This window comes from Nyctibius grandis, chromosome 6 (genome assembly GCF_013368605.1).
Source record: "Nyctibius grandis isolate bNycGra1 chromosome 6, bNycGra1.pri, whole genome shotgun sequence".
In the NCBI taxonomy this organism is placed as follows: Eukaryota; Metazoa; Chordata; class Aves; order Nyctibiiformes; family Nyctibiidae; genus Nyctibius; species Nyctibius grandis.
In genome coordinates, this window is record NC_090663.1 from 43,460,030 (window position 1) to 43,476,683 (window position 16,654).

General features: G+C 49.9%; 1 protein-coding gene across 1 annotated transcript; it reads left to right on the forward strand.

Moving 5' to 3' along the window:
- The first annotated feature begins 13,267 nt into the window (after positions 1-13,267).
- HAND2 (heart and neural crest derivatives expressed 2) lies at positions 13,268-15,315 on the forward strand. Its single transcript, XM_068403953.1, is given in 3 exon segments — positions 13,268-13,356; positions 13,358-13,823; positions 14,874-15,315. Coding segments are annotated over 3 exon segments (654 nt in total). The 3' UTR covers positions 14,973-15,315.
- The last annotated feature ends 1,339 nt before the right edge of the window (positions 15,316-16,654 follow it).

The window sequence follows — 16,654 nt, forward strand, 5'->3', positions numbered from 1 at the left end:
ATATCTGCCTTTATAAACACTTTATTAAATATCACACTATCACAAACCCAAGAATGTTGTATAAAAGCAACTTGAGCAATTCAACATCCACTTTTTGTCATAAAAAAAAGAAATATTCTCTTGATTAGTTTCTATGAAGCATAATAACTGTAAAATAAACCAGATAATCCTTGTGTAAACAGCACAGGGTACGCAGAGCACAGAAATGGATAGAGGCACAAAGAACATTCTTGGCTTTAAAACCTGAAAGCAAATTTCTGCTTCATTTAATCTAGTTTAATAATAGTTTTAATTGCAGTATTTTTAAGTCACTGAAAAAAAAATTCCAACTTTTTTTTTTTAATTGTGTCTATCCTCCAAGGTAGCAACCCCTGGGCTGCAATGAATCTTTGTGCTCATGCACCCCTTCAGACCTATCTCTAGACTTCACCACTGGAGTTCTGTCTGGCAACTATTGTTCTGTTCTTCATATATCAAGGAAACAAAATGTGGTTCACCTGTCCTCAGAGTAAGCTTCTAACCTCAGTTCACTGGCAACACTCTTTACCCCATACAAGAAGTGCAACTAGAGTTTCACAGCCATAACCGTAAGAAATAGATTTGTCTCAGAATCAGCTGTTTCCCTTCTTTAAGTATTTCCTTCAAGTCAGGTGTAATGAATGGGTTTTACTTTCTTTTTCTCATTATTTTAATCCACAGTTTTGAAGGCACAAATAGTTTACATTTCTACAGTGACCAACGTCTGAAGCACTCTGTGAGAACATTACCTAGTGAAACTTCATGTGGCCAGCTGGAATGAAGACACCTGCCTCTACAAAGACCATGATCCATGAGAATACCAAGGAAGCAGAATCAGGCATTTTTCAAGAGCTGGATAACTCTCAAATATTACTAGTCCTGCCAGATCTCAATGTTTCTTTTGAACTAGAACATTAGTTAACATGCTTAAGATGTAAATACTGAAGGGAAATTGCTAAATCCTATTTTTTTCAAATTCCTATGTATATGTGTATGTGTATGTGCATGTGCATATGTGTGTTTATCAACTTACATAGGATATAAACAATATTAGAATTTGAAGTCCTGGTTTTGTCTTATTTATAGCATCCACCCCACAAATAGCAGATTTCCTGTTGACAGCAACTATGGAAGGTGTAGTGGCAACCAGTATTTAAAATGGCCTGGAGGACTTGCAGACCACTGGAAGAGAACCTGTCTCCACACCCTTTACCTACCATCCAAAGGAAGGACCAATTCTTCACAATACAAAAAAGTATTTGAACGTATTATAATCTTTTCTAGAAGATAGATAGGCGTCAAGGTATTTTTTTACTTAGTTTACGCTAATGCCATGTTTTGTTTAAGTTTCTATTTATCATTTCTGAAACTCACAAATTCACCCAGTGTCAGATTTATAAGGAATCGGAATAAGAAAAAGACTTTAACTTTGCCTAACTGGCAAAAGCAACAAAATGTCCCATGAACATACCACAGTGTTCAGTGCAACTCCACCTTTGATATTGATTGTACTTATGTCATTAGCACAGCAATCAGTGTGTTATGTGGTAGTCAATACACGTAATTACTCATTCTTAAACAGGCACACACAGCTTAGCTTCAATATACGAGAAACTAACACAAGTACTGAAGTGTTTCCGAATGATTTTTAAGGAGCGCACAAAAGAGAGGCGGTTTCTCTCCCCCGACTTTGCACAGGAGTTTCTAGCCCATGATGCCTCTAACTGGGATTAGATGACAGTATCTGAAAAGCAGGCGGCTGGGACTCCATTCACCACTCTCCTCGGTTGCAGTACTGTGTCGGTTGCTCATAACAGACAAACATTAACAAGCCTATCGCAGCCACAGACTCATCTCTTTGGGAGCTGTCTTGGCGAGATCAGGATGAACCTCTGCCCAGTATGCAGGGCCTAATGGTCAGAGAGCAGCACACAGTAGGAATCCCATTACCTACAGAGGTATTAGAAAAGTGTTCCCAGCTGAAAGCCTTTATCCAATTCCAGTTGTTGGTTGAACAACAACAACAACATTAAGGGCAGCATTGTTCCATTTGCTACTGTGTCAAACAATGCAATGACTGTTTAGAATCGCATTTTTTTTCCCGAGTAGCTGAATTTACTGTGGGAGTAGAGAAGCATTTACATCCAGAAAATCTGCATTCCTTAAAGCAGATGTTTTTAATTTTAATAACATCAGCCTATAGAAATGAATATCTGAAATATTCTGATTGTTGTCTGCATGTTGCTGTTTACGAGTAACACTCTATCTTAGTGGGTTTGCAGAAAAATTCAGGAGCCACCAGGAGAAATAAGCTGCTACTAACCGTGCTACCAAGAATAATGCTGCATTTTTTTTCTTTGAAAGCCACTTAAAAATGCCCTCCTGTGCAGAAGAATGTCATTTTCTGCACTGTAGATACACCGCATTATAGACCCATACTTGGAAAATTGCACATGTAAAATTGTTTGCGGTGTGTGCCTTTACTTTTCCACACATGCAGCCCAGATGTGTGCACGCACATATCATACGAAATGGGCATGTACTGTTTTTACAAGCTAGGACATGTGAATAGTACAAGAATGGAGTCAGGGGAAGCCCTTCATGGGCGCCAGGGTATGCAGGGCAGAGCCCCTAGCCACCAGGTAAGCAAAGATGTATGTGTATCCAGTACTCACTTTTCCCACTACTCTGTCTGTACTGCAGACTGTACTGTAGAGGTCCTTGAAGTGGCTGTAAAACAGTGCTTGCAGTGCCTTATTGCAGTAGCATAGAGCTCAGCGAGAGAAACTGAGTACTTTGCTCAGTGAGAAACTGAGTAAAATTAGCCTGCACTGTGCTCTGCCTTCCTTTGTAAGACTGGCAATGGTATATGAGCCAGGTCAAGTATGTACAAATTGTTTCCATTAACAGTAAGCACATGCAAAACTTGAATTCATACAAATAGGTACCACTCTGATGCACAGTCTTGTTGGCTTAAGTAGCACAACTTGTACTGCTGAGGTCTGTGTCCGTGAGGTTTTTTGATCTTTCTTTTCCCATGGATGTATTTTATAGATGTTCAATACATGATTAGGATTGACATATTTGAACTGTAGATCATTCTACGACCTTTCTTGATAAAACTAGGGCTCTGAAATTACTTACCTGCTTTATTAAAAAAAAAAAAACCACAGGAAAAAGGCAGTGTGCCTTTCAATTAGCAATATATAAGACAATTTTTAACTAAAAGGACTTATGTTTGAAAGAATACATTTAACCACATATGCTACCTCTGCTTTCTGCTTTCATAGCTGCTAGACTTCCCAGTGACCAGCCACTTAAAGAGCCATGCTGCATGCATGTGTGTGTGCTGTGATAGGAAAAGCACTGGACTGTGAGATTATATGTGAAGCAATTGTTTCATGCCCTGCAGTTCCAAATCACTGCAGCCCAGGAGCAAACCACTGGAACTACCAGCTATTCCCTGCTCTCTAGGTGACCTAAACCCAGATTTGGGTGCTCGGGGTAAGCAATATCAGGACTTGATAATAAGAAAGAACCAAAACAAGGCATGGAGACAGATAACAAAACGTTCCCAGCACCTTAGATGCAAACATGCTTGCACTGAAGAAAACAGGTTTAGGATGTATGAATGCTGTTTTATAGCGGAATATGACTCTGAAAAAAACATATTTTCCATGAGGCAGAATTTTAAAGGTATCGAGATGCAGAGCTGTGTATTTTAGTTTCCAAAAGTATCCAGGGTTTAAACCCTCACAGGGATTTATATGCTGAACCTGCACTTATTTCAAGGAGTGTTAGACCCTTTGCCACTTTGAAATCCTCCCCTCGAAGTACCTATCTTTATTTTAGCATGTGAAAATCTCTAGAAAACTGGCCCTGTGAAACTAAAGCTGTAATTTAGCTCCACGGGCGGATAAACGATCTCAAACCTTAATAGTTTTGGAGTAACTAGAAAGAAAATAGCCTAACATGCTCGTTATGAGATGGATGGCAGAGCATTACTTCTGACTTAAAGTTTTGCATATCAGCAAACTATGAAAGGGTAGTGCCAGTGGCACCATAAATAACCGGAGCCTATCCCTGCAGTGGTCGGATGTGAACTCTCGTGTCAGCGTTGCTCCCTTGGAAGTCACAGGGAGCTTCGTGGCTGAACTAGAGGGGCAGAGTTGTATTTCCCCGATCCAGGGACGGCTGGGCGGGGGCATAGGGGGTATTTTTTTCTATGTAAGTATCTTTAGAGGTACCTGCGAAATAGTTGAGTCATAAACCCGTTGAATCCTTATGTTTTGCTGCTAAAGAGAATCCATAAAAAGAGATTTATTGCCATATTTCCCTTTTGTGTTGTACAGCTCCCCTCCATCATAAAATATTCTCGTCGGTTTATAGCAAAGCAAATATAGCAGCTTAGTTCATAAGCGCCAAAGTTCCCCTCTGTTACACCCCGGCTTTCAGACATAATTGAATTAGCTCCTATTTTTGTTGACACTAGCGAGCGGATTGCTGCCCCGAGCCTCAGTAACGAGGCTTATCGAGAACCGATGTGTGCAGAGGTGTCGTTAGGCAGGGACTGAGATGGACCGGCACCAGCCCGCAAGTCTGTAGGAGCCCGTCCAAGCGGGTTTTAACTTTTATTCTTCCTGCCGAGGATTTAAAGCGACTTTGTACAACAGTCAAACAAGCACAAGCAGCTGTGGAAAATATAACAAATCATAAGAGCTGTTTAACAGAGAGAGGGGGAGAGAAGCCGGCAAAGCAAACCCGACCACTTCGAGAGCCCTGCGTGGGGACAGGCGGGACGCCTGCCTTGATCCCTGACCCCTGCTTCGGAAGCAACGGTGGACCTGGGGGAAATTTCTTGTCCTGGAAAACTCGTGGCTTCAGCGCAGCGTTGCAAAAAACCTCAGGCAGCATTTGAGACTGAGCGATTCTGTTCTTGATTTTGAATTTTTTTTTTTTTCCCGAAGATCACTTGCTAAGTGGCTGCTCCGGGCGGTCCCACTCACCGCCCCCAGCCCCGGCAAAGGTGTCCGCGGGGCTGTGCGGGGAGAGGTGGCGGGGGGGCAAAAGGAGCTCGCCCCAGCGGGCAGGTAGCCACAAGCCAGGCCGCAATTACAAAGCAAACAGGGGTGAAATACTGGATCGGCCTCGCCCGTGACAAGATCGGCGCTTTTTGACGCCAATTTGTTTGTGGAGCTCTATTTAAAGGCGCTTGATTGAGGAAACGTTGAAAATAGCAGTTAGGGTTTCCCTAATGAGACCTCTAGAGGAAAGCAGTGGCATTCCGGGGGCTCCAGGAGGAGGAGGGGAAGCGCTTAACCCTTTCCAGCCGCCCCCAGCCCGCCGGGGCTCCTCCCGGGTGCGGCACGGCCCGCGGGGCGCCGCCGGGGTCGCCGGGGGGGCCGGGGCCGCCCGCCCCCGGGAGGCGCGGTGGGCAGCGGGGGCCAGCCCCTCCTCCTCCCCCCTCGGCCTTTAGCATTTCGACCCCCGGCCCGCGGGAGGGGTGGCGGGGTGCCCCGGCGGGGGCAGTGCCAAGGCAGGGCTGAGCATCCCCGGCCTCTCCCGGCGCGGGCGGCCGGTGCCCGCGGGCGTGCGCCCCGGCAGGACCGCGGCGTCGGGCCTCTGCCTCCCCGCCGCCCCTTGATCCGCTGGGTCGGATCGTCGTGTGGCCACGGGCTAATGCTTCAACCCGGCAGCTCAAGGGCGGGCGGAAAAAAAAAAAAAAAAAAAAAAAAAAAAGGGACCCTTCGAAATGCTGAAAAGGCCGGGAATGTAGTGAACAAATAACGAGACGTGTGACATTAACATGCCCTGCGCTGGGGCCTTGTGACACTCTCTCCATGTATTCCTCGCTCCGTTTTCTCCTGCTGTGTGAGCCTGCCCCGGCACTCGTTCTCGCAACCTCACAACGTGCTCAATTAGCGCCTGTCCGAAGCCCGTATTAAATACACATGAGATCTTTGGTAAAACGCATGCTAATAATATTTCGAAAGGTGCTAAATGGCTGTAAGGGAGTGTGGATTGCAGTCCTCTTTCAGCTTTCTTCCTCGAAGCGCTAACACTTGAACAATATTGAAATCCACCCACTCTCAATTTCATAAATCAACTTGAGTTCCGAAAAACGGGGCTTGCTTGCACAGTGAACTGCCTGCAGCCTGCAGGGCCTTCGGATCTTACCTAGGGCATGTCTGCTCGCTCCTCTCCTCGGCCACCGCACCATCTTCTACACATACATCACCATCAGCGTTTCCGTTGAACGTGTATATGTGTGTGTATATATACATATATATATATATACCTGGACGGAGATCAAAATAACCTTTTAGGGAATACCTAATAAAAAGGGAGCATTGTCTCTTCCTAGAGGGAAGAAAAAATGAAAAGCAGAAAAACAAAGTGTTGACTTTTGACTTAGTAAAATATGTTCTGCACGGTGATGTAAAATATTTATTTTCGTTGTCGCATTTACACCCAACGTTTTGGCCACGGCTCCGTTTCCCTGCAGGTCTGAGGAGGTATATGACACTCAGTTCTCCATTTCCTGGCTGCTTCAGTTACTTTCCTAAAGGGAAAAGTAAAGACTATTTTTTTTTTTTTGCCAGCTTAAGTGAAGTAAATAAAGATTTTGCCTATGCACGAATCGGTTGTATCATCTGTAAGAACAATTACAGTACGGACACGCATTTCTAGTAAAGCCTCCTGCCTTCTGTTTATGTTATGCTATTTCTGTTTGTAATTATTTTTATTTTAATTTTATGTCATTTTTAACAGAAGCCAGACCGTTTTTCCCTCCGTGTTTTGTACACAATGCTCTCTTTCTCGATAAGATGTTCTTTCCTATCTTTTCGTTTTTTCTTTTAAAAATGTTTATAGTTCCCCACGAGCAATTCTCCAATATTTCTCTCTTGTATTTTAAGGACTTGTCCCTGTCTTGCTTTATTTGTTTGTGTGAAATTTAGTTTGAAAGGAGATCAGAGAGAGCAGGAGGGGTTTGTAATAAGAGAATGACCAAGTGACCTAAAGGCTGATTATATGTCATTAACTGGAGACTTCGTGTATCCAAATTACCAAAAAGACCTCACTCAGCCAGATCAATTACGCCGAGATACGCGAATAGGAATTGCGGTCCAGGCTGATGCTTCTAGCAAGTGTGCAGCCGACATTGCAGGAGTCAGCTGCTGAGTTTTAAGACGAGCCCGTGTGCTTCAGCCGGTCCTGGGCGAGCGGGAGCGGGGCGCGGTGCAGCAGGTACACGGCGTGGGGGGCACCGGCAGGACGACACCGACGTTTTGGGGCGTGCAGTGAGGGCGAAATTGCAGTTAATTGTCACTGCTCTAGAGGGATCTTTTTTTTTTTTCCAAGCCAAGCGAGGTTGTCTTTGATCTATGAACGCTGCTTAAACCCCCGCCTTGTTAAAGGGAGACTTCCCATGAAGAATGGCAATAGAGGTGTTGATTTTTGTTAGCCCAAACCCAAAACGATGCCAGTCTAACCTCTGCTTCCTCCAACGCCTGAACTTCAGATGCTGCAGGACAAAATATTTATTAATGAAAGCAATTACAGTCGAGAGTTGTTTCATCAGCGCCGAGCTCAAGAGCGGCATAAGATGCTCTTTCCCAGGAATGCAAACAACATTACGAGACAAAAACTTGTGCTTGTCTGTATACATACATGTGCGTGTTTATACATGAGTATGTATAGGATACATATGTGACAAACCCAATAAATACAGACACGCTGTGCCTTCGCTGCAGAATGCTATAAGGTCTTTATTATTGTTCTTCTGACAAAGAAGGGGTCTTGGTTGGAGTTCGTTGTGTTTTTCTTTTCTTTCTGTGACTCCTGTCTAGGGTTTAAATGCAACTCTGGATACTCGGTCACAAATATAAGCAATCCTCGAATAATTGCTTACACATGCAGCGGTAAAACGCGCAGGGTCCCGTGCTTACCGCCAATCATTGTGACTTGCAAAATGGTCAGTGTCTTGGGTTGTTCTCGTCTCTGCCCTCTTTTTCCATTTTTTTTTTTTTTTTTTATATACAACGGCTGCGAGACTATCATGCCAGAAATATGTGGGCGTTCATTACTGATAATAGTAACGTAAACCAGGGTTCCTCCACCTCCAATGGCACCAATTAATTCAGGCCTGATGGGCCCGATTCTGCCCTCTGCCCTGGACGTTGAAATCCAGGTTGTGTGAGTGTAACAGAGGGTATAAGTAGGCCCATTAGGCACAAGTCCTTTTCATTAACCCGCACTGACAGGTTGACCTTCGAATGATATTTCTCCGGTGCCTCTTTACAAAAATCCATTTTCTTGCAGGTTTACGTTCTTCTGCGAACTTCTAAGCTATGGCCCAGGGATAGGATGTGTTGCATCCCTGGGACACGGGCTCCTTCGGCATCCCCAAATCCATCCGAGAACGATACCCGTTTCTGATACGTTTTGTCCCGGGTCAATGACATCATGCACTCTATAAATTCAAACGCGTCTCGACTTTTCAAGCAGTGCACCGGGCGGCTGAGCGATGTGGTAGGCAGCCGGGCGGGAGGAGGAAGGAAAGGCACCCTGCAGCCCCTGACCCCCGGCAGTTCAGGAGTTGCCGGGGAGGAAAGCCGTCGGGGGGACTGCCCGGCCGGGACTGCGCCTCAAGTGAAGGGATGTGGTGCCCTTGGGGTGCTTTTGTGGTTGTGATTGTTTGTTTTAATGAAAACTATAAAGTAGAAGGGAGGACACGGTGCTGCTGCAGGGAGAGGGGCGCGCGTGGAGCTGGGCTCGGTATCGGCCACTGCAGCGTTGGCGGGGGGTCCGCCGCTCCCTCACTGCCCTGCCCCGGGCGGCTGCCTGCCCCCCAAAATCGTCCCGCCGGTATCGGACGCTCCTAGACAAGAAGATGCAGAAAAGCAGCAAACGAATGAGAGGCTGCCTGCTCGGGCACCGGCCAGGCGCTGCTATGCCCCTGGCCTGCTCATTCAAACGCCCAGTCCGGTGTGCCTGCAGCTCTCCCAGCCAGCAGGCCCGAGAGTCCCCAGCAGATGTGGGTTTCCGACCACACAGCGTCGGCACCTCTTCCCCGTTTCCATACGGTTTCGTCTGATTCGGAGAAATTAGCTTAATTTGCAATTTAGCTTAATTCACGCAATCCCGGGCTGGGGAGGGGAAGGGGGTGGGAGCACAGCTCTATTGTTCTGTTATCCCCAAATCCCACCCTACCCTTGGCCCGGAGGAGAGAAGTGACCTGGCGATAAGCGGCCCGGCGGTGGCTGAGCGCCGGGGCAAGGCAGCGGGTGGCCCCGCTGAGCGGGCGCCCTGCCCGCCGCCCCCCGCCGCCGCTCCGCTCTTCGGGCTCCTGCCTCCCGCTCCCCGGACTCCGCGGGGCACCCACCGGGGGCAAGGGCAGCCCCTTCCTCCTGCTCAGCGCCGCGGAGGTCTGTCGTGCAGGAGAGACAGCAACCGCGGGGCAAAAGCAATGATACGCGCCCCCACACACACCTCCTTGACAAAATAAAATTAAAATTAACAAAAAAAAAAAAAAAAAGCGGGGCGGGGGAGAAGGGAAAACCAGCCTCGGCACAGTCGACACCAAAATTTCTTAATTAGAGCTAGCTAGGAAATTCCTGTCTGGCAGCAGAGCCTAGATAAACCATCGCCTAACATGCAACCATTTTGGCAGGGAAATAAGTGACATAAGGCTAGGGCTTTTTTTTTTTTTAAAGCGAATTATTTGTGCACGAAAAAAGTCTAATCAAATCGATGAATGGAAGATCGGCAAAACGCTAGTACTTTTTAGCGGACTCCAAGCCTAGTCTTGGGAAAGGTACTTTGGGCTCCAGCGGCTTCCAACGAGTTGATCAAACAGAAAAGGCTATAACCCCTCATCGGACAGCCTGAGCAGTTAAAAGCTGACGGAGGACATGAGCAGCATTTGCTCTAAAATTCGCTTTATAAAAAACATGAACAACTGCTAGGGGGTAGGAAGAAAAAATATATATAAGATCCTGCTGGGTACTTTATCTAGAGACACTCTTTCTCCAAAGCTAATTAAGCAATAATGATGCTAGCTTTGGAGACTGGTATTCTGATCGATATCTCCTGTATCTGTTATTACTTTTTCTCTGCCTCATGTTTTCCGTTTCCTTGATCATTGGAGATGTTATCGGAGTGACCGCAGTGGCTTGCCACGGAGACTGTCACGGTTGCAGTCCAGCCTGCAGTATATTGAAAAGCTCTACCCAAATAAGGAGAGCGCAAAGAAGCACGACCCTGTTTGCAAGCCAATATACCTTCCCGGCCTTGACAATGCCCGCTTCTTCTTCGCATCAAGGAAAATATCGCAACAAAATAAAACTGGAGAACCGCTGCAGAAAAGGGGTGGATTTCCAGGCTGCGCCCTGCAGATGCTGTACCCCAGGGCAGAGGCACGCTGCCTGGCCGCTCCAGGTCTCTGCCTGCACGCTGTGCGCGCGGCCTTTCTTAAATTTAAAAATCCGCGCTGAAGACTCATTATTTCCTTAGGATAATACAATATATACCTGTGTGCGTGTGCATATATAGATACAGATATCCATCAGTCATTTTAGTTACAAGCATGTGTGTGTACGTATAAGATGTATGTGTATATACATCAGTTCTACATCTGGACTAGTTTTTCACTTTCGTACTCAGTTTACACCCAGACGCACACGCATATGTGTTTATCCTTATATAAATGTTCGTCTGCGTTTCTGTTCTCTGTGTACGTCCCCTCGCCGGGTCCAGCCCTGCCCTTCCCGTCCTGCCGAAACGCGGGGCCGGTGCCCAGTTTCACCTTCGGTATTTCCCTGCCGAAGCCAGGTCCCCGGTACCGCAGCGGGCTGCTCCTTGGCGGGCAGCCTCATCCACGGTGATCGCCGCTTCCCAGCAGAGCTTTCCCCGCCGAGAGCACGCAGACCCACCCGGAAAGCCCCCGTGTCCCAGCAAGCCCCCGTGTCCCGGCGGCACCTCCGAGGGCGAGCGGGCAGCAGCCCTTCTCCGCGCCGGGGCAGCTCGGGCTCAGCTCGTCTCCTCTCTCCCGGCATTGAGTTGGTTCCCCACAGAGGGGCTTTTTCACCCTCTTTCCCCCCCGCCAGCGCTTCCCCCCAAGGCACCCCCACGGGCTCTGCAGTGGGTCCGAAGAGCGCACTGAGCTGCTGCAGAAATCGCATTTGCCGTTCTTGCTGCCTCCTTTCGTGTACTTCTCCATCTCTATCTTTCTCTTTCTTTAATTTATGACCTCTCTGCTCCTGTTGACACAGTTTTCCACACTGCCTATATTGTAGGATTGCATTGTAATATACGCCGTATCAGCCCAGACGCCAGCCGACAGACGTAACGGTGGGTATTTGATATTTCGCAGCTATTTAGTAATGCTCGGCTCCATTTGAAGATGACAACAATTCTCCTCGCCTCCAAGTTATCCATGAATTACAGCTTGAGATCCGTTTTCCCTTTGTAATGTCTTCAAGCTTAGCAAAGCAAAACACCTAAATAGCTACGGGAGATTTCCTCCTGGCCTGGCCGTTAAACAAACATTTAACTATTCCCTTTCGATAACTAACTCTGCTTTCCGCAGATGCTGGTCTTTTTTATTGCAGACACAGGAATGCGGCGAAATATTTATATATTTGTTAGTAAAAGCTAGAAAATAAGCTCTGAACATGCTGTAAAAAATATTCGGTTACTTACCGATCAGACCAGTTAAACAAGCATGAAACTGATTTCAGGAGCGAAAGTGAGTCGGGTGAACACTGGTCGAGGTGCGTAAGCGCAGCCAGCAAGCTGGAAGAGAATCAGTTAGAGTCGGGTTTATTGTTAGTGTCTCAAAGCAATTCTTTCTGGAAGAAAATACTGTCCCTGGCCGAACCCTGAGCTCTCCGCTCCCTCGGCAAGTCAGCAGCCGCGAAGCCGGAGCCAGCCTTTGCTAACTTGGATCGCAAACCCGGTGACAGACAAGGCAGAGAAACTTCTTCTCCCTCCTCACGGGGACTAGCGAGCTCTTTGTGTATATTAACCAGCAATAAAAGTATAAGCCGGAGCTCTGATGGGCCGTGCCTATCACACCGGGCAATCGATAAAGTGCCCTCCGAAGCTGGTTTTATTTGTTCCTCTACAGCACCGGCACAAAGCACTTTGTAAAAGCAACCTCGGAGCGTATCAAGTTGGCACCTAGGTTTTTGCCAAGAAATTCCTGGGATCCATACTGTACCTGGTTTGAAATTATCCGATATTTAACTTTTAATGAGTTTGTTCGGTTTTTTTTTTTGTTGTTGTTTTTTTTTAATGCAGATTTTACAGTAAGGCATCTGCTAAACACTTGCATTAACGTCTGCCTCCATGATAATTTTCCCCCCTTGTTTTAATTACATTATGGATGCGGAGGGGCAGCCAATCCTAAAAGAGGAGCTCAGCAATTAGCAGGGCGAACATCAAAAAGTTTTATTGCGGAGGGCGGCGGGCCCCGCCCCCGCCGCCAGCCATTGGCGGCCGCCGCTGCTGACGACATATATAACCCGAGCGGCTCTAAACATGTAGCTGTACATGGAGATCGTGACGGGTAGCCCTGCCACTGCGCCGCGCCGAGCCCCGCCACAGCCACCCGCTCGCCGCCGCCACCCGCCCGCCGCCGCCGCCGCCGCGCCGCCGCGCCCGGCCAAGCGGCGCGGATTGCCGCAGAGGAGCGTCGGGGCGCTGACGCCAGCGGCGCGGCGGGAAGGGATGCTTGCGCCCCGTCCGGCACTGACGGCCTCCGCCGCCGCGCAGGGCAGAGGGGAGCGCCGCCCGAGCCAGGGGCGCATGGAGAGGGGCCGCGTGTAAGTACCAGCTGGCCGGCCGCGGCGGACTTGGCGAGAGCGGAGGGAAGCAAGAGGCGAGGAAGATCCCGGGCTGGGAAGCCAAGCCGTTTTGTTTTGGTCGTCTTCTATCCATAGCGCTTTTTTTTTTTTTCTGTGCGCGCTTCCTCGAAGACCGGCCCCGGGCGAGGAGGAGGAGGAGGAGGTGGAGGCACAACGCATGAGCGGCGGAGCCGGCGCCTGGGGAGGGGGGATCGCTCGGGCATCCGCGGGGACTCTGCAGCAGCGCCCTATGGAGAGGCAGCGGGCAGCGGGGCAGTGCTGAGGGGTGAGCGGCGGGGAGCATCTCCCGCCGGTGCGGCGGGGGGTGGGGGGCGGGCGGGGAGGGGATACCTTTGTTTTGGGGCCCGGGGGGGAGGGGTGGGGTGCGCTAGGGAGCGGGGATGAGTCTAGTGGGCGGCTTCCCCCACCACCCGGTGGTGCACCATGAGGGCTACCCTTTCGCTGCCGCCGCCGCTGCCGCCGCCGCCGCCCGCCACCCGCTGCGGTCACGAGGAGAACCCCTACTTCCACGGCTGGCTCATCAGCAGCCACCCGGAGATGTCCCCCCCCGACTACAGCATGGCTCTGTCCTACAGCCCCGAGTACGCCAACGGGGCGCCGGGCATGGACCACTCCCATTACGGGGGGGTACCTCCCGGGAACGGCCCGCCCGGGCTCGGGGGGCCCCGGCCGGTGAAGCGCAGGGGCACGGCGAACCGCAAGGAGCGGCGCAGGACTCAGAGCATCAACAGCGCCTTCGCGGAGCTGCGGGAGTGCATCCCCAACGTGCCTGCCGACACCAAGCTCTCCAAGATCAAAACCCTCCGCCTGGCCACCAGCTACATCGCCTACCTCATGGACCTGCTGGCGAAGGATGACCAGAACGGGGAGGCGGAGGCCTTCAAGGCAGAGATCAAGAAGACAGACGTGAAGGAGGAGAAGAGAAAGAAAGAGCTGGTCAGTGCTGCGGAACGGGACGGGGCGGGACGGGACGGGGCGGGGGGGCCGCAGAGAGGAGGCTGCTCGGCCGCCCGCCGACGCCCCATCCTAGCACTCCCGGCGCTCAGGTCGCCGGGTGGTGGTCACGGGGGACACCTCAGTTCCGCCAGTCCCTGGACATACCTGCTGGCCGAGAGGGGAACATGGCACAGCCCCGGGCGGCCCTCGGCGCCCGCCGCTCTTGCAGGGCGCCCGAATCCGGCCCAGCGGCTGCGGACAGCCGCGAGGGAAACACCGCAACAGTAGAGCCCTCGGGGGGGTCCGTTACCGGACCTGGGCTTGTCCCGGATCCCAAATCGTGAACCCGCCAGAGACAAGCCTCCGCTCTCTTAAATAATAGGCCTGAGGCGCGACTACCTGCTAAAGCCCAGCCCGGCTTTAAACCCTCGGCAAGTAATAGGTTCGCAGCGCGGGGCTTTTCTGCCCGTGCGCTCGGCGCTTGAACTTTTTTGACTTAACGGGAAGAGTCGGCTTTGACGAGGCAGCGCAAGCCCAGTTTTGTGTAGGCCCTACGGCTCGCTCGGGCGATATTCTCGCAGATTTCGGTGGCCGCGGGCCCGATGTTTTGCCCCGCTACGTGCCGGTGCGGAGCTCCTTCCCGGAGCCCGGGCGGGGATGGTTTAGCGCGGATCCTACCGTAATCCCCATCTCCCCGCAGACGGCCGGCGCCCTCAGCCTCCAGCCCGCTCCCCGTTCCTGCGAGCCCCGGGGCCCGGCCGCGGAAGGGCAGCGGTGGTGGCGCGGACGGGGACCCGGCGTCCGCGGGAGACCGCGGGCGGCTGCGCACGACACAGGGCCGCTCCCATGGGCGGAAAGAGCCCGCGGAGGCCGTCTGCTTTGTCCTCTGCAGCCGGGGGCCTCGGCAGGAGCCCGTGACTCCTCGTAGCTTCCCTTCAGGGCAGGGCAGAGGTGACCTAGAAAGGGGAGGAATATCTCTAACCTTTTTTTTCTCCTCTCCCCCTTCTTTTTTTTCCCCTCTCTCTCCCGCTTCGCATCCTGTCTCCCCAGAACGAAATCTTGAAAAGCACAGTTAGCAGCAACGATAAGAAAACCAAAGGGAGGACTGGCTGGCCGCAGCATGTCTGGGCTTTGGAGCTCAAGCAGTGAGCACGGCAGGACTGGAGGAGCCGTCCTCTTAGTCTCGGTAGTGAGCTCTCCTCTGAGGACTCCTTGTATTTGGAATCGTCCAGTTTATTTATGTGCAATTTCTCCCCCAACCCCCCCCAAAAATGTGGATATTTGAAGGAGAGGGAAAAAGCATTCCATGTATGAAGAGGAAACTCCAGCTTGGTAAGGGGTAATGTCTCTAATAGTTTCGTGAATGTTATTTGCTCTGTATAAAACACACGGGGAAAACACAACCATAGAAAAGGAAAAAAAAAATCCCTCCCTGGCATTAGTGTGTATGTGGAGTGTATCTTTAATACTTGGCCTTTTGGATATAAATATTCATGGGATTATAAAGCTATATTTCAACAGAAGCAGTTGCACCAATGTTTCGGTTGACTCGGTATTTAGTGTTGTAATTTTGTTGTGGTCGTTCAGTATTTGAAGATGTTTTCAACAGTTATTGGTTATGTGCACTTCCGTCCGTAAGGGAAAAAGTGGAATCTAATTAATATTGAAGGTGTAAACATTGTAAGTACTCAATAAACCACTGTGTGTGTTTTTTACAAAACCAAAAAAAAAAAAAAAAAGAAAAGGAAAAAAGAAAACCCAAATCTTTTTATGTTTTATACCTCAAAATGTTTTGAATAACAGCGTTGTTTATGGCTTTTTTTTCATAATATTTAAAATATTCGGAAGTAAACTAAATTATAAAGATGGCTCCTAAGTTTATTTTTAAACAAGTGACTGAGTGAAAGGAGGGGTAGAGGGAGGGACCTCGCCAGCCCCGTGAGTGTTGAACAGAAACCGGCAGTTCAGCTGAATTGGAATTCCTTGTGGTGGTGTTCTCCATGCAGGAGACCTACTGCTGACGGGAAGCGGACAAGGGTGCAAACCCCGGGCCGACCAGAAACGCCCGAGACGGGCGGTGTTGCCGCCGGAGCGCGGGCGGCGGCGGTGCCGGTGCCAGGCGCTGGCGGGAGCCGAGCCAGGAGCGGGCCGGGCGGCGGGGGTGGCCCCGCGAGGGCGGTGGCCCCGGAGGGGTGCCGGGGGCAGGCGAGGGAGCCGGAGGGCTTTGCTCGGAGTGATTATGTAGCAGGTAATTTTACGTCAAGGAAGAAAGAGCGAACAAGGCAAGGGATTTGCGAGGGGGGGGATATGTAAGATTTACAATGAGCTACGGTGAACTTAATATTAACTTTGTGGTTCCCGAATCTCTCCTGGGTTGCACGTTTCCAGTCTGCCACAGCGAGCTTTTTTTTTTTAACCTTTTTTTTTTCTGACTGCAAACTGCAGCAGCCCGTACTTTGATTCTTTTTAGTACGTTCATCTGCTTCCCAGTATGATCTCTTTTCCCTTACATCTGCACAGTTACGTCTCGCCCCGTCTGCCGACCCCTTTATAAGGGTCCCGGTGCCAGGGCGGTGGCTTTTCTGCTTCCCAGTGACGGGGCGAGATGCAGACATTTAGCGCTGGGAAATGCGGGGCATCCCTCTATCGTAGGCAGGCAAGGAAAAAAAACTACAGCTCTTTGCGTAAAGAAGCTGCTCTAGGTATTTTTAGCAAATCCCCGTTAAGCGCAAGGTTTCCCACCTTTTCCATAATAAAATTCAGGTTCGTATTTTAAATCCTTACTTAAATCATCTCAACTTATTCCAAGCTGGTTCTCTCTCCAGGTCCAG